This window comes from Pseudopodoces humilis, chromosome 10 (genome assembly GCF_049639895.1).
Source record: "Pseudopodoces humilis isolate 2021_Gansu_Grassland_sample_001 chromosome 10, ASM4963989v1, whole genome shotgun sequence".
NCBI classification, from domain to species: Eukaryota; Metazoa; Chordata; class Aves; order Passeriformes; family Paridae; genus Pseudopodoces; species Pseudopodoces humilis.
The window spans coordinates 24,514,201-24,536,122 of NC_142209.1; the positions used below are offsets into that span (position 1 = coordinate 24,514,201).

The 21,922-nt window shown below is 41.8% G+C and overlaps 1 protein-coding gene across 1 annotated transcript in view; it reads right to left on the bottom strand.

Moving 5' to 3' along the window:
- The window catches only part of LOC102112919 (AGBL carboxypeptidase 4), an 878,734-nt gene that overhangs the window by 70,967 nt on the left and 785,845 nt on the right, over positions 1-21,922 (bottom strand). Inside the window, exon 11 of the mRNA XM_014250851.2 lies at positions 9,770-9,932. Coding sequence (XP_014106326.2) covers positions 9,770-9,932 — 163 coding nt within the window. The remainder of the gene's footprint in view (positions 1-9,769; positions 9,933-21,922) is intronic.

Sequence of the window (21,922 nt, forward strand, 5' to 3'; positions counted from 1 at the left end):
GAGCCTCCATTTCCTATCTTGATTCAACCAGCTGCATTCCACTTGAACAGCATATTTGAGGGTTTATTGAAAGTAATATTGAGATCTGTCATGTATTGATGTGGTGGGAAGAGATCTCATTTTTCACATGTCCCCCCAACATTGCTCCAGCCAAACATCAAGAGGAACCAGTCCAGTGTAAGCTTTTGCTACACATGCCACAGCACTGCCCTGCAGATCGTCTTTGCTACATGAGAGGTCTTGGGCAGGTAGCACTCATACTGGATTTCTTGAGGGACTGGATGATGGAGAAAAGATGAATGGATTGTCCCCTATCATTTGGTCTTTCATGGCATCAGATGACAATTGTTGGTTTAATAAGGAGTGCATAGTTTCAGAAAAAGAAAGACAGAAGCCTGACAGAATCATGAATGCAACCTGACTGTGGGAGCATTTTATCCAGATGTTGGTTTGCTGCACAGCAATCATAATGACACAAATCAAGGTATTTGGGATATTGCTGTTTTCAAAAATGTAATCCCTCCAATAGGCATTGGTTGCCAGATTCTTTTAACATGACCAAAAACTCCAGTCTATACTGAACAGAATTCAGTTAGTTTAAGAAGTTTTGAATCCCTCTTAAGTACTGGGAAAAAAACAAGAGGACAGGAGAGCAAGCACAGTATTAAGTGCATCAGGAACTGAACACATGATGTTTACAGTCTGCACTCTGAAACTGAAAGCTTTATTTTTCATTTGGTTATACCAAATTCATCTTATACCTGCTGCTGCTCTGTGTCCAGAGTGCAATTTATCCTGCATGCAAATAAAAATCACACAACAAATACCACTGGAGTCACTGGAGCTGGTTTTCTATTAGTTGGCAACTCAAAGAGTTATGTATAATCAGAGAAAAAACGTATGATGACAAACTAGCTCTAGACATGGTTACCTGATCTGGTAATAATTTTCTGCTTATGATGCACAGGGTAAGTATGCAGAAAATAACTAAGCTGTGAAATTTCAAATGTAAAATACAGGTGGCTGATGGTCAATGCTGCTCCCAAACAATATTGTTCTCCCAAACAAATAATTTGTTCTGTTTAACAAAATAAAATTTACTGGTGGTAGGCTCAAAACAAACAAGTTATTAGTAAACTATGGAAATCCATAACAAGGAATGCTGTGGATGCCAAAAATGTATACAGGTTCATGGGAGGCACATCCATTGATGTTATCTCAGGTATAATCAAAGTGTGGGGATTGGTCTCTTCTCCCAAGTAACAAGTGATAGGACTAGAGAAAATGGCCTCAAGTTGTGCCAGGGAGGTTTAGGTTGGACATTAGGAAACATTTCCTTACAGAAGGGGTTGTAAAGCACTGGAACAAGCTGCCCAGGGCAGTGATGAAGTCACTGTTCCTGGAAGGATTTAAAGGACACGTGGATGTGGCACCTGGAGACATGTTCTAATGGTGGGCTTGGAACTGCTGGGCTACTCCTTGGACTTGATGATCCTAGAGGTCTGTTCCAACCTAAATGATTTCATGATTCTAAGAGCTCTGGCTCTGGGATCCCCAGTCCACTAATTGCTGCAAGCCAAAGAATATTCAGGGAAAACAGTTACATGCTTACTCTGTTATTAAATTCTTCTCAGGCATTGTATTTTGACCTCTGTCAGAGACAAGACACTGCAGAGGACTGGTTTTGATCTGAGCTGATTTGGCTGTTCTCTTCTTAAGAGATGAGACATGAGAGAATTAGACCCACCCTTGCTCTTATCAAAACACAAAGGTTTCTGAACACCAGATCAAAGCTGCAGGTTACCTTTGGTTTCTGCCTGAGACATGTTCAGGCTTTGTTTTTCTGAACTGTGGACAAAGTTTCACCTCTAGGTGACAAGAAACACAGCTGGCTTGGGGTGGGCCTGTACTGGCTTTGGCTTGGATGGGCATTCTCATCACCTCTGAACTGAAACCTGACAGGTTTCTTGCCTCTTTCAGCAGGGGTTTGATGGGGAAGGTGCAATCTGCTTTCCAGAATGCCACGAGATATCCTTTGTTAGGGTTTTCAGAGACATTAGGGGTTAAAGTGTAGGGAGAAAAGGAAAGTGAAGTCACAACTCACCAGGGGCATGCTCAGAAAGAAAAGGGGATGTTGGATCTGTTTGCTGTGACTTTCATGCCTACTGTCCTCCTCTGGTTTCTAACAATAGACATGCAGCTGTCCCTACTGGAGAGATTAATTGGGGTCTCTCTGCTCATTCAGCCAGCTATTTTTCATGAAACTCATAGGAATGTAGTATCTCTGAGACCTTTATCACTGTCAAATTCAGTTGCAATTGGTCAAGCAGTTGAGAAAGACAGACAGACAGAAAGACATTTGTTTTTTGCAGTTTCCTAAAATTCATCTCTGATCCCCTTTCAGATCATTGGTATTTGAGACTAAAGAAGTAGTAGTTAAAAAAACCTTCTGCTCCCACCCTAGAATTCCCTTCAATTAACAGTAATCAAGCCGATAGTGGTAAAATATGAAAGAAAGAAGCAGTAGTTGGGTGAAAGACAGTAAAAAGTGAACAAAACCACAACACTGTGTGTGTCTGATCAGTGAAACACCTCCTGAAAAAAGCCCCAAGAGATGACAGAAAGGCCTGGGGTAGGGCTAATGACCTAAATGCCAAAGAGATGGTGAGAACTCAGACAAGACAGGCACAGGGGAGAAGATTCTGCCAGATTTGAAGAGACACAGAGAAGAGGAAAAAGCAGATAAACATGGAGACACACAAACACCACCACAGGCTGGCAGAAAAGGAGAGACCTCTCCTTTTGAGCAATTTGGCTGCTTATTGCTTTTTCAAAAACACCTTGCTCTGAATGGCTTTTTTTCCTCTTCAATCCAAATGATATTTGGGAAAGCTCCAGAATACAGGACTGTCTAAAGCCCTTTCCTAACCTAAGTCTCCAACCCACAGACATTACTCTTTAGTTATAATAACCACTCCCCTCAGACATTTCCAACAAATTGTTAATATCTTTTAAGCCCTGCTCTCCATTGCCTTTCAGATTAGCCTTGCCCTTTCCTTTGCACTTAAGTTTAGCAAGTGTTACTAATAGGAATTTAACATTTACCAAAGACTTATTTTAACTACAGATCTAATAGCATTTGTATAGTGTTCTGAGCACCCAAGAGCTTCATATCAGTTCTATATGCTTAGTTTTGTCTAAGTTGCTTCTAAGAAAAAGGAAAAATACAAGTTTAAGGAAAAAAAAGTTCATAAAAGAGGCATTCAAATCCAGGAAAGCCAGTTCCAAGAAGGATAGCAGCAGTGCCTGGAGAGAGCTTTCCCTTCTTTGTATTATCTACAACCCTGCAATCACTCATGTGATCAACTTCACCTTCCAACCTTTCAGCAAAAGCTTAACTTGTCCTTGGTCTAAGTTATTTTTCCCTGTGTACAAAAGAAATACAAATAGAAAAATATTATGCTTATTATTACTATTATGCTTATTATTTATTATATTATTACTATTAAGATGCTTATTACTAGCTGGCTCATGCTCCAGCTGTCCACAAGGTCCCAGTTGCTGAATAGAGTTGTAAATATTGATGGTTCTGAAGTCAACCTGTCCAAATTCCCTAGTCCAGGCTCACAGCTACTCAAGTCTTCCTGCTCTTCAAAGAAGGCAAACTCCTGTATTCATGTCTAAAACAGAGGGCATTTCTGTAATGTGCATCCTGCTCACATTCTCATCCCACAGCCACCAGCTGTTCTCTCCCCTGTACCTTAGTATCCCTGGGAAAGAAATATGTGTACACACAAGAGGAAGGAAAAGGAAACTGGAATCATGTGGTCAAATGGAATAATTTTGAAGATGTCTGCCAAGCCTGATATTCTAAATTTAAGCAAAAAAATAAAAAATTCTTTCTTTTTTTAAAAAAAACACCTTTATAATATACTTTCTGCTTTTATAGCATCTTTCATCTGAGGCTATCAAAGCACTTTGAGATACAGATCATAAGAAATCCATTAAAAAAATTATACATATTCCTAAATTGACTGTAGTAACTTCCCTAAATTTCCATTTCTCTACTGATACTCTGAGACAGTGTTTGCATAGATTGATGCAGTCAGTACTACAGGCAACTAGATAAATAAATCTACATACAAATATAAACTGTTCCCCACAGACAGCCTCTCTTACAGAAGAGAAGTAATTTTGTGCAGCATTGTCCACTCCACTGAGCCCTTTGAGGGAACAAGGTGTGCACACTGCAACACCATGTACTGCTTTGTACTTTCATTCCACTGCACTTCATTAAACACACTTGCACTGTTTCTTAATTTTCTTTGAGCAGGTCCCACTGTATATCCCCGATATGAACAAACACACAGATTCCTTCTGGGTATGAGCCAACAGCTGCAACCCTGAAAAATATCAGCTTCTTATATCATTAACTGAGTTTCCATGGTGCCCTGGGGCAGAGATATTGATGCTTGACAGCATTATCACTATAAAGTAACTTTACAACTCTATAATTTAACTCTATGCTTCCAGTAATATTAAGAGCATTTGAAATTGTGGCTGTAAACCTTGACACTTTCACACAGACTGGGGAGCTGAAAAGATGATTTTGTTTCCTTTCCTCCAAACCAGCCCTAAACATGGTACTAAGAAACAGCCAAGTACTGGAGAGAAGATGTGCAAGGAGATAACTTTTTGAAAAATCTGCAGGATTAGGATTAATGCCACTTTTTGCAACACACAGAAAGGAGCCTGTTTCTAGAAGCTTAGCAGAAGTAGACCTCTGGATGCCTTTCCCAGAATATGTGCCTGATTTACTTTGAAATCATCTTGGCAAGAACCTCTAACTGAAGTTCAAACCTAAGCTACACTGGATAACCTCTGCAGAGCTCCCTCAGCTTTATCAGCACAGCTTTTCATACCTCATTGGCTTTTGCTAGTAATGTTGCCTTTACTGGCGGGGAACGAACCTGCAAGGGCCATAATCTGTCTCATGAGGATCTTCTCTTAAGGATATCACTAACAGAGATAGGAGGATCAAGACAGGCAGTTGCCAAAAAAAGAAATGTAAAAAATCCCAAAATAACCAAGTACATTTGCCCTAGGGGACTGGCAGGTACATGAAGCTCTAAAAGTTATAGATGCTTTTACTGGAATTGTAGTTTGCATACAGATTCCTTTTCCCCAGGACAGGCATTTACTGAGATCCAAGTACTCTTTAAAAGGAATCTGGATGTTACAAATGACTGTTTCCTCTGGGGATTTAACTTCTCAAGTCCCCAGTCAAGCAGCAGGCAGATACTTTGCTTGAAGTTAAGAATAAGAATGAAACCAGTGGTCTCTGTGTCGAGAGTCCAGGATGTGAGCTCGTGTTAGGTGTCTGAAGAGACTCTAGTCAATCCAAGCCTTCATTCTGTGGCTGTAGCCACATAAATACATCTTTATTCCCACAAACAAGAGAGTTCAGCAGTGCACCTTTGGATGGGGTCCTTCTCCACCTGGAGGAAGCTTGCAATTAAGATAAAAATACGCAGAAAAAGCTATGGACATGCTGACAATTGTGATGCCCACCCGTCTCGATGATTTTCCTCCCCTACAGCTACTGTTGTACCAGCTCCTGCCAGGTCTCCATCATTTCTGCCTTCCTGCCTCACGGCTGGGCTGTGGAAGAGTAAAACCTTTTATTCTCTTTTATAGGCTGCCTCCTTTGCAGCAAGGATCCAGTTCAAAAACTCTAAGAAATGAACCAGCTAGATTTTAAAGCTGTTGATGCGAGAGTTCTTTGCTGGCTGCTCTCAGGTCAGGCTGCGATAGCTGCTGCTCACAGCTGTAGTGGGATACTGGAAAACACCAATTCTGGATGTGCTGTCAGAGCAGGGCTCAGCCCTGCAGCCGGGGATTCATCCAGCTTTCCCCACTTTTATCCCTTGCTCCCTGCCCAGCTCAGAGGCTGCTGTGAATCGAGACAGCTCAGCAGCTGAGCTGCTGGTGGTGAGTGTTACAGAGCAGTTTACAAGCCTCATGTCATAAGCCCTGTAAATGCCTAGTAAAACATGGAATATAATGGAAGCATATCAGCTCATTTTAAAGCTCCTTCACCTGGTGCTGAGCTAACTGCTGTTGTGCTGCCTTTTTTAATCAGTTACCACCAAACGTGTGCATGTGTGAGAAGGGTTTTAAACATTTCTCTGTCCACTTCCAGGCGAGTAACAGACAAGCCTGCAATCCTCTTATTATGCCTTTGAAACAGAGTCCATTCACTGTTATCTGCAGCATGTGTTATCGTAGGGTTTTCTGCAGAGCTTGCAGAACACATCCCTAATGTTTCTCACACTCCAGGTATGTATCTGTTAGACACAGACCTAGCAGGCACACACACAGCTCTGCAGGAATGTCTAAGTGCTTTGTTTGCTGGATGAAAATACAAGAGGAACTCCAGCAGTAATATCATTCCAATCAAGGCCTGAGACATTGATGCAATCATGTTAATTCTCTGTTTTAGAAAGGGCCAGAAACTCAACACTCTGCATGATGTTATCCCACCATACATGCCCCAAACATACACCCCCTGCACAGGCTGAAGGAAGATCCTTCCTGCCTGGATTTAATTTAAATAGTGCAGTCTCAGTATCCAATCTGTGTTCAGAACATTCCAGGTATCATCCTCTAAATTCTGAACCAATTCATTTTGAACATTCACACTAACTGGAGTAATTTGAAACTTATTTCCACTTCTAAAGATACCTTCCCATTCTTTTTTTCTTACTGAAAAAAGTTACTGTCCACACTAATGGTTAGAATTCAAACACTTACTCTGAAAGTCTGTCTTCCATTTCCATGCATGTAAGGTATCCACTTATCTCAAAATTACAAAGTATGGTTCAGTCAGTCACACAAATCTGAAAAAAATGGATAATCTCACCCAATGTAAAAATATATCTATTACTGTCACACAAAGGTTCATATGGATTACAGAGTTAGCATATAAAACCTGGAGAACATGAAGAGATAAAAAACCCACCAACAAACCTAATCCACCTATATAATGGCATGAAAGGGAGTAGTACTGTGATCTTATTTGCCACAAATGCTCTAAAGAAAAAAAGCTGACAGGTATCATTACCTATCACCAGTGCAAACAAAAGTCTGTTCAGAGTATTCGGTTTTCCTACCTGTCAACAGGAACAACATTAGGCTAAATTAATATTTTTCAGGATCTGGAGATCCTAATTGGTTTTGTTCTCTAAAAAGAGCCAATATGGCTAGTTCTGGATGTGTGATCCACTTTGTAGTCTCTTTCCATGGTCATGGGTGACCTGAGTTTGAGGCTGAATCTCAGTCTGTACTTCTTTATCCAACAGGAGAAGCTTTGAACAATCACAGACTCCCTGATCCTGTTTCCATCGAAAGGAAAGGGAAAAAGAAGAAAAAGAAAAGAAAAAAGGAAAGGAAAAGAAAATGAAAGGGAAAAAAGACTCATACAACCAAATAACATCACAGTGGGATGAACAAAGTTCTAAGAAATACATCTTTAAAGGCAGATATCCAGAATACTTCCACTATCAAGTCACAGTTCTTGGGCTCACTGTATTTTCTTAATTTATTTGCTTGAGTTGCTGCCTGCATGTAAGTAGATAGTTAATAGAAACAGCCCTGTCCTTGGAGGCCAATATGAACTGACTGCCTGTGTCTTTGGTTCAGGTCCATTAAAAAATCTGAGCATTAATTAATCACTGACTTGCAAATAGCTTGGAAGAGCTGCTCAGGCTAAACTGGAATGTTCTGCAATTGTTTTACTTTCAGTCATAGGCACTTCAGTGATGTGAAATTTTCTCCCCTGTCAGGACAGGATGTGCATAAATCCAGTGGCTACTCCTGTGTTGGATCAGACCAGTCTAGAGACTATCTCAAGCAGTTCCATTTCTTTCACTAACTAGAAAACTGCACACGTGAGGAAAAGATCTCATAGGCAGTACTCTGGATAGAATTCCTACATTGAAAAAGAAATAATAAAACCTTCCAGAGAAAAATGCCAGTGAAGCATACTCCACAGGCAAAAGAGCCTCCCCTGCTTGCTGTCTGCCAGGCCAACCAAAAGCTGCTTCTCCTCCTTTTCCACTCAGCTGGGTGAAACCCTAACTGCAGAAACCAAGCTGCTGCTTGAGCTTTCCCTATGCCAGCTCCAAGATTCTCTGATCTGGAGCCTGTTTGCTGTGCCCCAGCTGCTGATGGAATGAACAGAGAATGGAGCATCTCTGCCTGCAGCAGGCAAGGCAAGCCAAGCAAATGGAGATGTTGGACCCCACAGGTGAAACGTCTGCAATGTGAAGCACAAACCAGAAATCTTTATGGAAAAGGAAACTAAAGCAGTCTTATCTACCAGTCATGAAGGAAAACATATCCAAGGGAATCATGATCTCATGTGTATAGGGGCTCTTTCCATTCCTTGCTGTAAAAGCTGTTCGTGATAAATAAAGAGAAATAAGCAGTTTTCAGCACAATGAGCAGGAAGTGAGGAAGAAAAATTGAAGGTGAAACTAAGGCACAGGTTCTTGAAACACCAAAATACCAACTTAAGAAAATAAATACCTAAACCTAACAGTGAAAACATTTTATTTCCACAGTGGCAAGATATACTACATTTGTGTATGTTGCAAGGAGCTTTTCCTTCAGTTGACTTTGCTGGGCAAAAAAGAGCTATTATTAAAGAGCTATAAAAAAGAGCTTCTATTCCAAATGCTCAAGCCAGGTAAGTCACTTTAATATATACATCTCCCTCCTTCCCCCAAATTTCACTTTCAGTGGAGAAATCAAACCACAAAAGCCCAAATGACAAACAATTCCTTTCCCTACTCCCTGTTTCTTGCTCTTATTCCCACACCGAGAGCTTGTATACAGGGATGGTGAAAAATTATCTCATATGAAAATTTCTCCCTTGTTACCCCCAAGTTCCAAAATGCAGTGGGGAGGTAAATAGGCAGTCACAGCTAATCCCTCTCCTTCTCCAGTGTTTCTAAACCTGTGGAAATTTCTAAAGCTGCCAAGATAGAATGACAAAATGAAATAACATACCCAGCGTTGAAGTATGGGCACTGGGTGTTTGATTGAGCATGGTGACAAAAAGAAAAAGAAAAACATAAAAGCAGATCATAAGCCCAGTCAGAACAATTCTACAAATTGCTGATACATTGAGATAGCCAGATGGATATGTGTTTTTTGAGGAATGAGACACTGCTTCTATTTGAGCACTCAAAAATGCCAACAACTTTGATGGTTTTGTTTTCACAATTTGACTTCCATTTCTTTGCCAACTGGCCTTGAAGATTTGTCCTCGAGGCAGCTGCAGAACCTAGTGGACCCAGTTCAAAGGCAAAGAAGATATTTTACTCAGTACCAAAGACGCACTCTCAGCTTGCTATTAAAACAATAACACAAACACAGGGCTAATGAGGAAATAAGGAGAGAAATGAAGAAAGAAATGGAAGTCCGTGGTAGGGAATGGATCACAGACTCTCCAGGACTAGCTTCTATAACAAGTGTGTGAGACAATCTCCTACAAGAGGGAAATGGCTTATTTGATCTAATGTCTTTCTCTTCTTGAATTTTAACAGTATGGAGAATCAATAGGAGGGAAATTAAAGCACCAGGAGCAGACTCACATTTCCACTTGTGTGTGTTTCTATCTCAGCAAACTCTTATGGAGACAGAAGTATTTACCTTAAGTGCCTGGCTCACATGTGCTTCAAGAGGATGGATTTCAAAAGGATACAGGCTTCTTCGGTGTAGGGCACGGCAGAAGCAGTTCCACCCAAAATGTAGCTGTAGAAGGAGACCTCCAGGGTGTAGCAGTAGGATGTGTCATTTAAGAGCCCGCCAAGAAAGCGCCGGCCTGTCCCAGCTTTCACAGCATCCCTGTTGAATGACGTGCTGGACTGCAGGAGCAAGAACACAGGGACATGAGGAGTTCAGTGGAGCAAGAGAAGGAGTCTCTCAGCAGAGAGAGCAGCTTCACTCACATTGCCAAATCTCATTTATGCTGTTTTTTGATCATGGCCTGGAGGGGAAGCACGTTTCTGGCTATAAATGATGCTTCACAGACTTTCAGAAAATTCATCTGGGTTCACTATTAATATCAGCTTTTCCTCTTCCCTCTCAGATAACACAAAGCAAGGCTGTCATATGCAGGAGTTGAAAGCAAGCTTTCCAGATCCCCCATGCTCAGGAGTTAAGCTGTTCCATTACCTGGATATTGGATTCCTTCGTCTCCTCTGCATTCCCCTGTACCATAACCATTCCCCCCACCCCTTCACCTGGACTCTTAATCAAAGCAGAAATAACAGTGGCATTTACGTTTTGGTGGAACTTTCTCACCTAAGACATTTGACTGGTTCTTAAATTAGGTCACAGAAATTTCCACTTCACTAACTTAAATGTTAACGGGGTGCTGCTCTCTGGGTGGAAAAATCTACCTCACTATTCTACAGCACTAGCAGCACAGTATAAAAGGCAGTATTTTGTGCTATTACTGAAGATCTGGCTTTAAGAACCCTACAGCTTTATGACTATTCATTTGAGGGGTGGAGGGGAGGACTCCAAGTATTTCCATAAATGAGTTTTAGCTCTCCTTTGAAGGCATGACATCTGGAGACTAAAGGGCAGCTCATCCTCAGGTTGATTGAAGTCTCAGGGCTTGTTCCTACCATCTCGATAGAAAAAATGGATTCTGATTTCATTTTGATTTTCAGTCTCTATTCAGAAACCTCATAACCATTAGGCTGAGCCAATCTGGGCTCAGCACAAGCTAGTGACAACCACAAAAAAATGATCCAGCTTGGATCTGTTGTATGAAAGGTCATAATATCTCCTGCTGTAAGAATATTATGTTGCCAGTGGAACACAAAGGGCCCTTACCACAGCTCATTGTTCAGTCAATGTGGCCATGGTGAATTCTTTGAGCTGTCCAGGGTCCTCCTATGGAGCCTTAGGGCTGCTACCTTCTCTAGCTAATACAATGGGAATATTTATGAAATCCATCTCTTACCAAAACTGGAGAAAATTACATTTCCTTTGTATTTAGCAAATGAGAGGCAATGGTTCAAACTGCTGAACTTCTCTAGACTGAGAAAATCAGACTAATACTGAAATGAGCAAAAATTCTTGATAAATACTGTATGTCAAGAGATATAAAAAAGTAGAAATACCTGTGAGTTTATTAACATTCTGAATATCTTGAAGTCTCTCTCATGTTGTAAAAAGGAAGTTTTTTCCAACTTAATTAGAATAAAATGGAATTGGGTTTCTTATTAGCATTATATATAGGTGTTTCCAAATGCAACTTGTCTTTTTGGTAACATAATATTTAACTTTGTGGTAATTTGTACACAGAATGCATTCTCCTAAGTAGATATCATATAATTTCTGCCAAATTACATGGCAGAAGCCTGCAGGATATCCTGAATACCTTTGGGAGAGGGAGTAAAGCACTACTAAGGAATGCTGGGAAAAATTAACTGTTAATTTGATATATGGGATAAAATACTTAAGGAGGTCTATGAGAGGAAATGTTCTCTGGCTTCCTGCAAAAGAAACCTTCAAAAGACTACTGAGATCCTGAAACTGAGGGGAGCTTTGTCCTCAGTTAAATTTCAGAAACAGAGGAAGATGACCATGCTCGGGGGATTGCTTCCTGAGCCAAGTGAACATCACATTCAGTGGGTGGTGCTTCATGTTCCAACAAATGCCTGTAGTGGAACTTTTAATGCATGAGAGCATCAACTTCTGATGGAAACAGCTCAAAGGAACAGGACAACAAATGTGTCAGGACAGGAAATTGGGCTTTGTGTGCAGAAGCATCACTCACAAAGGGACTAAGCTAATTCTGAGGCTGTATTTGGCACAGGAAAAACAAGGAAAATGTGGGTGGAGGTGACTCAGGGAAGACATTAGGGATAGAAGTACTTCAGTGAGTAGGAGACTCAGTTACTGATATGGAACATTTGTGAAGATTATGGAATCTCATCAACTATGTTTAAAAACAAATTGTACAAGTATCTGCTGAGTACAGTTCGTGGTTTTGGGATACAGTTTGCACATGAACTCCTTTTCCTATTTCCCATTATCTTAATCAGGCTAAAGGAAAGTTATGACTAGAATTCCTAATAGATTATTCTTGAGATAAATCTTACATAATATTTTCATCACAGTTCTTGGCACAGTAAAGGAGGGCCATGCCAACAAAATTTGCTGATGACACACTGTGGAATGAATCATCATTATGGAGGAGGTTCTGAATATCATACAAGTAAAAAAAGCAGTGGGATGACTTTGAGGGCCAGAATGATTGTAGTCAGATGAAACTCAGCCACACAAGTGCCAGGTCATGCACTGAAGCATAATGAAAAAAAAATCTGCAATAGGCTAAAACCTTGTCAGCTGGAAATATATGAAGAGAGAGTCTGATGTGTTACTTCACTGAAGTGATTTTTGCTTTCTAGAAGAAGTTGAATCTAGTTATTGGCAAAATTATATTTGTTGTATTTCAAAAATGAAGCATGAGTAGTTTAAATATTATCAAGACAGTTATAAAAATGGTAAAAAACCAAACAAACCTACCAAAATTAAGAGCTTTTCAGAGTCTGAGTTTTTATAATGCTATTTCCTGGGGCTTGGAGCTTTGGGTTTTGTTTTGGGGGACTGGGGGTGGTGTTCCTTTTTTCTATTTTTGTGTTTGTGGGTGTTTGTTTAATATAAGAGTTTCAGGTTCAGCTATAAAAAATTACTTGAAATGGCAAAGGGATTAATAAAATCCTCTGTTCATTTCTTTGCCAAGTGGTACTGAATTTCCAGGAATAAAAAACTGACCCTTCATTTAGATGCACAAATGTAGATTTTGAAGGTTATCATTGTCCTCATTTTGACAAAAAAAATGTGATAGCATAGACTAAATTGGTGTTATGTGTGAAAGGTAAAATCTCTCATTTGACTCAGGAAGGCTGGGGTAGAACATGACAAATGCATGTTCTGAAACAGCAGCTTGGGCCTGGCTCTAGAGAAAGTGTTTATATGAGCCAATACATGATTTGATATTTTATAGAAGAAAAAGAAAATTACAGATTAAAGAAAATTTAGGTAATGACAAGAAAGAGCAGCAGGTACTTGCTGAGTCTAACCTTCAACTCACTGTTTTAGGTGAAGATAAGTGGAGCAGGAAAAAAAAACCAAAACAGTCAAAACTTTGACTGCTCACCACAGCTGATCTTGAAGTTTTGCCCATGTACATTTATTTAATCAAACACTAATCCAGGGAAAAAAGGGGTGGGGTGGCAAGAGGAGGGCACGAACACAGGGAAAATTGTCCACAAATTGCTTTTCTTGGAGAATCTGTTTCCCTAAACCCCTTTGCAAAGCTAAACTGAAGTCATCATTAAACAAATGCACTGAGCAGGCACAGCAGGAGAACAGCTAAACAAATATTTATTTCTCCAAGGCTGAAACGCATGGGAGTGTTAACAACAGCAGCAGCGAGAAGTGCAGTCTGGAGGGTGGGGGAACACCAAAGACTTTGAAGTTCTTAAATAGTGATATTTGTATAAAATCAACAGTAATGCATTATTAAAACACACAGATACATTAAAGCTCACAGAAGGACTTTGCTTCCCAGCTGGTGTGAGAAAATTCAGTGAACAAATAGCTATCCACAGAATTAGAAGCTGCCAAGAAATCCAGAGTTAAAAGAGCAGAGAAGGAAGAGCGAAGGATTCCCTTAATTTCTGGTGGGAAGAAACTCACCAGAAAAACAGATTTCAGAAACATTTGGGATCCTCAAGGTGTGCTGACCCTCTCTCTACACATCAGGCATTAGTGGCAGCTTCCCCAGGCCTCATTCCTCCTCCCCATGCTGTGCTGAGTGTGAAATTGTGTGACCAGATTCCCCACTGGGAATGGCAGTGAGCAGCCAGGCAGCACATTCGTGAACCAACTGGACCTTATTCAGACATTGCGGCAGACAAAGATGTGTGGAAAGAAATAAGAAAGAAAAAAAAATTAAAAAATTGCATGTAAATTTTTTCTGGAGTGAATTCAAAGCAGAAAAATGTCTTGGCCCTTGGTCAGACCTGTTGAAGTGCCAGAATGCCTGTCCCTGGCTGGTAAGGACACTCTGCCCCAGTGTGGTAGGCACTTTGTGAGCTCCACAGCTTGGGCAGCTCCCACAGGACTGAGGGATTCTCTTGGCTCCTCAGCACTGCTCCATCTTCCCACTGACAACCACTGCAGTGAGCATCCTGGGCAGTCCACAAATTAGGCAGTGTGCTGATCACCTCTGCAGGCCTCTGTCAGTCACAAGAGTGGCTCCAAAAGACAAAGAGGGAGATTTCTCACACATCTGAGACTCAATTTACCCCAGACTGCCCTTTGTAGCCCTGGTGGGCTTGGAATCTGAGTGGCCCTGCATGGTGGGAGCTCCAACTGGTGGGGTCTCCTCCTCAGTGTATGTGTGACCTCAGAGGGGACTTGTTCAGCATCAGAAAACCTCAGGCTGCACAAAAGGAGAGATTGGAGGCAAGCAGCAGTAAAACTGGATCCACTTTTGGGTGGAAGAAGGGTTAACAAAAAGGGATGAAATGTCAAGCAGGCTGTGTCCAGACAGTGGTGAATGGGAGCTTCCTTCTACCTTTCACTGATGGCAGGGCAAAGGGCCCTTGTCATCCAGAACTTTTTGGGGAATGAATATTTGACATCTTCTGAAATTGCTCAAAGCATAGGAAAAAAAAAGGAGCAAGGTATGACCACAGTGCAAGTCAGACCTTGCCAGGCTCCTGACATGGGATTCAGGGACTGCACATCATTTCTGACCAATCCTAAGGTGTTTCTTCAACCCAGGAAGAAAAGAAAAAAAGGAAAGTACAAAACATTCAGAAAAATGCCAACCAGGCAAAATCAGACCAAATCTGGTCAGAGGCTTTTACAGAATGCAGAAGATGAATTTCTGGCATAGCAAGGTCCAGGGAGGTTCCCGAAATCCGAGAGAGAGATTTTTACCAGCTGTTCAGATGTCCTGCAACACAACTGATTATGGATGTGCCTGTGGAAGGAAGTAACAAACTGCATATATCTTCAAAAATCTGAGCACTAGTGTGCACATGAATGATTCCCACATGATCACTTCTCCTCACAGAGTTTTCTATGTGAAACTCAGAATAAAGAGATCTTCCCTAAAGTCCCTGATATATACAGATGATGTAGGTCCAGGAAGTGTTCTACAAAAGGATGTAGCATGCTCAAAAATCAGAAAACGATGTTAGAAATCTTTCCTGGAGAAAAGCAGAGGCAAAACCACTAGGATTCATAATTAATGTAAATAATTAATTAAATAATTAAAACCCACGAGGATTCATAATTAGAGAATGGTTTCATATTGCAACATATAATTAAAAATATGCAGGGTCAGCCTATGTCACCTCCATAACTGTGTTTCACAACTGAGCCCAACTACTCCTAAAAAAGCCCCATTCCAAACCCAGTAAAACTGCCCACATTTTGCTCATTCTGTAGTTAAGAAATAAACACTTTACCTGCTGGGGTAAACTGGGATTATGCATATAAGTTGTTTCATGTTCTTCAGTGACCGACACCAGCAATGGCCAAGTGTAATCAGGACTCATTTACAACATCACCAGAGCTGTCTGCTGATGCTGCTTTTATGGGTAAAGAGAAAGGGTTTTTTTCCACAGCAGGTCTGACCTCTGTGAGCCCTCAACTCAGTGCCCTGGTGTGGCAAAGAAAAGTGATAATAAAAAAGTTAGTGCTCTAGAAAAAAGGAATGGCAGCCTTGTCATCAAGGAGGAATAGATGTGCCATTGGGAAATGGACTGGAGCCCAGACAGTGTCAAATCCATCTCAGAGAGCAGTTTTACAGTATCAGCTATAACTCACTCACTCTCATTTTCTAGAATGCTTTATTGAAGTCTGCAAAAGTTTGAGAAAGGGCACAGAAACACACTGGCTTTTGGAATCTTTGCCACAGAAGGTTGCAAATAGCAATATTACAAGCTGTGGTTCTTCTGTTTGCCCCTGTGCAGGGAGCTTTAAATGGGTGCAGCTGGCATTTTGCTTCCCTTGTGTGGCTAGAGCTGACTCCTGTCATGATGTGTCCAGCTGCCACTGCTCTGACCCTGCCAAACTCTTACAAGCAAAACTTAACCTCCTCACTTCTCAGGAAGCACTGACCAAACTTCTCGCTCCAAAAGCCAGCTCTCATCACACCCACCTCTCACCAGCTCCATTGACTCTATTAATAGACTGGGAAGTAGATGTGTTGGTGTGGTTTGGGGTTTTTGGGGTTTTTTTGTGGTAGACTATCATCAGCTCCATGCCAACAGGGTCTGGAGACTTGGAAATCATGGCTTTTGGGAGGCTGCAATAGGCAGGCTTCTTCCAATTTATTTGACAAGCTACAGTCAGCATCAATCCCCAAAGCAGACAGCTGATCTGAAGGAGGGAGCAGGCAAAGAGGAAGGTTTCTGGGAGCAGAGCTGTGATGAAAAGGGAAAAGAGCTCAAAATTACTCCACGATTCATCTCATCTTGCAGCTTAGCTGTGTTTCTGATGCACAGGAAGAAAACTTACTTCATCTGAAAATCAACTGTGACTACTGAAATCTGGGAAGAGGAGGTTTAGAAAAGTTCAGGATCATTTCAAAGAGGAATTCCATTATTTGAAGCTTTTCCAGGTCCCTTAGGAACAGGCAGATTGGACTGATATTCCTGTGAACAGGGCTCACTCTCACAGAAGCCTCTGGAGTTAACAGCATTTTGTTTCATAACTTCTGTGCCTGGTAGGAAACACTGAGGTGGGCAGCAAAGTTTGGGTTTAGCTGGGGAATATTCTCCCATCTAGAGTCTGATTTGCAGAAATCTGAGGAAAGGCATGCAGAGGAGACCTGGAACAGTTTGACCTGCACCAAGAATGTGAGAATACCTCAAACTAGAACTTGAAGAACAAATAGCCTCAAGTCATAAGAGATTTTTAATCATTCTCCTCCCTGTTTCTTTTTGCCTTCTTCCTCCTGCTCAGTGGAAAGCAGAGAGCAATCAGGCTTACTTAGAGGTGGCATCACTGTTGTAGGAGTACCATGAATACAACCTGCCTAGCACCACATTCTCAGGCTTTAAAGTGCAATTCTCCTCAGAGAAATAACAGTTTTAAAGGTACATTGTCACCACACACACATCTGCTCCCTGAGGGGCTTCATTATCCCTCTAATGTGCAGTGAAGGAATACCAGATCTTTCCCCCTCCCGTGTCTTTCAGTCATGCCTGCTTAAGTTTCCTGATAAAAACACATATTTGCATGGTCATTAGCAGAGAGGTTGGAAGGAAGGAGCTTTATAAGCTCTCAGTTTATGCCTCAAGACCAAAAGTACCAAATTAGTTCTTTTTTTTTTTTTTTAAGAAATTCTGCAGCTAGAAAAGTAACTGGCTTTCATGCTTCAGGGTTTCAGCTGTTCACCTGCGAGAAGTACAATAGCTGCACTTTTTACTTCTCATTAATATCAGTGCTCTGCTGTACAGCTCCAGGACTGGTGGAGTTGTTGTGCCAGTTGCACTGGCAGCACCAGTGCAGGGATTTGGCCTGCATTTCACACTCCCCCACCTGCACCTAAACAGGTTGTACTCCCCCCTCCCCGGGTGCTGCAGCTCTGAAGTTGTTCACTGAGTTTGCTGGCTTTAGCACGGCAGCTAACACGACTGGAATCCAAACCAAACCTGCAGCTCTTCTGAGAGAGAGCTCCCCAGACAACACCTGCAGCCAAACAAAGCAGGGTGGCAATGGCCAGAGACCTTCACAGGGCCAGACAAGGGTTTCCCTGCAGAGCCACCACAGCCTACAGGGAAAAAACTAGAGGAGGCAGATTCCACCCCATCCTAAAGCAAACCTCAGTTAGAGTCCTTTACTACTGGATCTGCCATCCTAAACACACACCCCCACACATCCCCATGTTCTTGTATCCCAAAACATCCTTCCTCAGGTCCTCTCAGCTCCTTCTTCAGCGAGTCTGCATCTCCCCATCACCAGAAATTCACTTAACCCAAGTGACAATGTCAGCTACTCAAACATTATCCTGTTCCCCTTTAACCAGAGTTACTCTGGAACTTACCTCCCTTTTAAGAGCCAACCCAAGCTGTGACCAGTGATATGCACGAACAGGGAATCTGAAAATGCTTCAGGTTAATAATGAAGGTCTGCTTTTCACCCCTGTTTTTTTGTTTGTTTTTTTTTTACTAATAGCAGCCTCTGCTTCTTAGAGCACATCTTCCCCCAAAGATGCCAATGGTGGCATTTCCTAGTCTAAGCTCTACAGAATAATCACACTGTTTAGAAAATAACTCAAGTCTCTGGAGTTCTCACTTTCTCCATTTGTCAGTAGAAAACGAGACATTTCCTCAAAATATACAATAAAATAGCCTCTAGCAATAGCCTGCAATGCTTCTCTTTACAATACTTTTATGAGCATGAGCGCAGTCTCCTGGGAGTGCTTTCATAATCATTTATACAAATGACAGAAAACTAGGACAATGAGAAGAAAAAAGGAAAATACAGCCATCATGCACCCAGTTGCATTGAATAGTTTGCAGAAAAAGTGGTTTGCTCCATGGCAAAGAGAAGTTCTCACTTGCAGGCCTAAAACAGGGGGTCACAACCTTCCTAAGGTGGGTCAGGATGCTGCTCCCAGAGCTACCCAGTGCAGCCCATTGTTCACACTCCTTTTTGGCTCTCTCACTGCTCCACGACAGTTCTCTGAGCCAGAGTTGTATCCTACATACGTTTAAATATCATGTGGTTAAAAAGGTAATACCCAAAAAGTTATCCTGCCTGGGGGCCAAGTGTCCAGTTCTTAACTACCTTCCTGTCCTTCCTTCACAGCACAGTTTGTCCCATCTGAGGGAATTTGTGGAGCCCTGCAGGAGATTCTACAGCAGCTCCTTTGCTTGCTGCTTTGCTTTCCTTTGCAGCCTGGGAGGCTGTCATCCTCTCCCAGTGGGTTGACATTAGGTGAGAGTAATGATGGTCTTTGAAAACACACCATAAAATTGCTATGAAAACTTGATCCTTCTGTGTACATTCTGAGTTTCTACCTGCATGGGGATGTAGAAGGGCCTATCAACTCCTATATGCACAAACAACAAGGCAAGAAGGTACTGAAAGAAAATCCACTTGTTCCAACACTTCCCCCCCACCCTTTTCTTTTCAATACAAATTCAATCCTCTGTATTCAAGGGGGGGTGAACTGGTGCAGCACAACATAATGGAACAGTTTCATTCCACTGAGACTCTCCAAAAGGCAGAGTCCTTGTGAGACCAAAGCCTGTAACTCTGAGAAGGATTGGCTCTACACTCTGTTCCCTTTGCCACCAGAAACACATTTTCTTGTCTTGGCTCACCCAACCTCCAGAATAAATAAATAAATAAATAAATTTATGGAGCAACACGTCCAAGAAGCAGCAAGCAGAAATGCATCCCAGAGGGGTGCTAAAGCATATAATAGCTGTATTTGTCTTCCTGGATATGCCTTGGTACAAGACTACAAAAAAAAAGGAGGCAGGATCATTTGTTGTGCTCAGGTTTTAAGAGATTTCTGAGTAGATCTGTTAAGCTTGCATGATGTTAACAAAACCTACCTGAACACAGCAGCTTTTGCCTTTCTGGGACAAGAGTCTTTTTTTACCAAAACAGCACAGAGGCACTTAGGAAGTGGTGATGCAAGTGAATATGGATTTTACATCAGGATAAATTCCACCTTTCCTACTGCTTCCTCTTCCTTGTCCAGCCATACGCAACACAAGCTATATTTTTGTTATTTCAGAACAGATTATTGGGTTTTGATCATTCAATGTTGATATTACTGCCTCAGGCACTTGCATCACCACTGATTTCAGGGGGAGGTATCCAGCCAGGGTAAATCATAACAGCCCAGAGGGGCTGCCATAGAATGGAGAAGGTTTGCTGGAACAAACACACCTTGCCTGTAAAAGCTTGGTTTGGGGGGGGTGCTGTGAAAATGAGAATAGCAGACCTGGAGTTTGTGGATCAAGAGAAGGCAGCAGAAGATACAGGGATTAAAGTATTTTTCTTCATTGCTCTGTGTTTGATGTCCAAACTAAAAACAGCCAACCAAACAAAACACCACCACAAAAAGTACTAGTGCAAATCATTCCGTATCTGCATCTTCTCATATTGCTGAGACAATGATAGTCTCTAAAACATGTTTTAGGTCACAGTGTTATGGCACTGCAGTTAACAACATGCTTCCCCAAAGGAAACCGGGTGGGTTGCTGCCTAGAGACTTCACTCTAGAGTGTGAGCACGATATAAAACAGAGAACTACTGACAGAAACAAGACTGGCACTTGGGACATCCAAGTTTTATTCTCCAACTTCTTACCCACTTTCTGTCTCTTTCTCAACATGACTGGAAGCTTTTAGGGTTGTGGACTTCCTCAGCATAATTGGACTCTAAGTTTTTATCAGGGTCTTTGGGTAACACTGGCACACAAAGGTCAAACAGTGTTTCCAAGGAAGGTTCTCTCCTGGCAGGTTGAATACAAGATTGAATACAAAATGAGAACTCAAATGTATCACCCATGCCACCAGTTCAGAGTCCAAAGGGAAAAAAAACCCAAACTGCTCAGATCAGGCCAAGTACCTCTGGCTGGTCTTTGACTGAAAAGAAAAGCAGTCTTTGCAAAGTGATAAAGCCACCCAAGAATGGCTGCAGTTGTTTCTTTTAAATGAATCAGAGAGAACAGATGGTCGCCTCTCATACTGTCACAAAGGTCAAAATTAGCCACCCCTAAGACTAGCAGGTTCTTGAAATGCTCAAATGCTTGTGTCTGGTCCTTATGACTAATCCACTCTCCCAAACAAGAAAGGTCAAATGAAGAACATCCCTACAAAAACTGCAACTACTCCAAGCCACGGCTGATGTGTAATGCTCTCAGACATGGTGCCAACAGCTGCTCCCAAAATGCAATGAGTCAGCCTTTCAAAAGAGCATGTCAGCTTTCATGTGAGCTTTCACATGGATTATATTTACATCCCAGTGTTTAAAAATATCCTTCTTAAACACTGAAAATATAAAATGTTTTCCTTACAGATTTTGTCCCTTTTGCCCAGGCAGCTGCTCAGGAATGTCTCAGGTATTTATTTGGGAGCAAAACATCCTAGCCCTTCTTTCACTTTCCTTTTCACATGCTGACAGCTAAACCAAAGGCAGGCCTCTGTTTTCTGAAGTCATGTACAAATGAGGAATTTCTGGTCTCTTTCACAACTCTTGCCTGTGAACCAAGTCAGCCTTCCAGAGAGCTGTGGGGTCACGTGCTTTGCCCAGCAGACAGGGCACAGAGACACTGGGTGACTCTCCTTTGGTCCTATAACAGGCATGTGGGTACAAATCCCCTATCCATCCCCTGCTCTAATCACCAATCTCCCTTGGATACTGTCATTTAAATAAAAAGGCCTATTGGAAATGACAGGTGAAGAAAGCAGCCCAGGCATGAAATGCACTCTAAAGTATATTAATAGAAGGTTGCCAGACAAAACGGCACAAGGCATTTGATCGCATCATCTTAGGCTTGTTGTTCATGCTCCTTTGCATCTGGCTGCGTGATCCCTGCCAGATTCTCGGCTGGAGGAGCAGACTAGGATTTGCCTGCCTTCCCTTACCCGTGCTGGGCTCAGCTGCAATCATGCAGAGCCCTGAAAGAAATCCCTTTGAGTTGGGATTCATTCCGAACATGTAAAACCCAAATGACTGCTTCTCCAAAGTGAATCCCATTTCACAGCAAGTAGGTTATTAGTGTGGAACTCCATACAAGTAGCCTGCATTCAAAAGCTCTCTGCATTATTAATAGAAGATGAGCTTT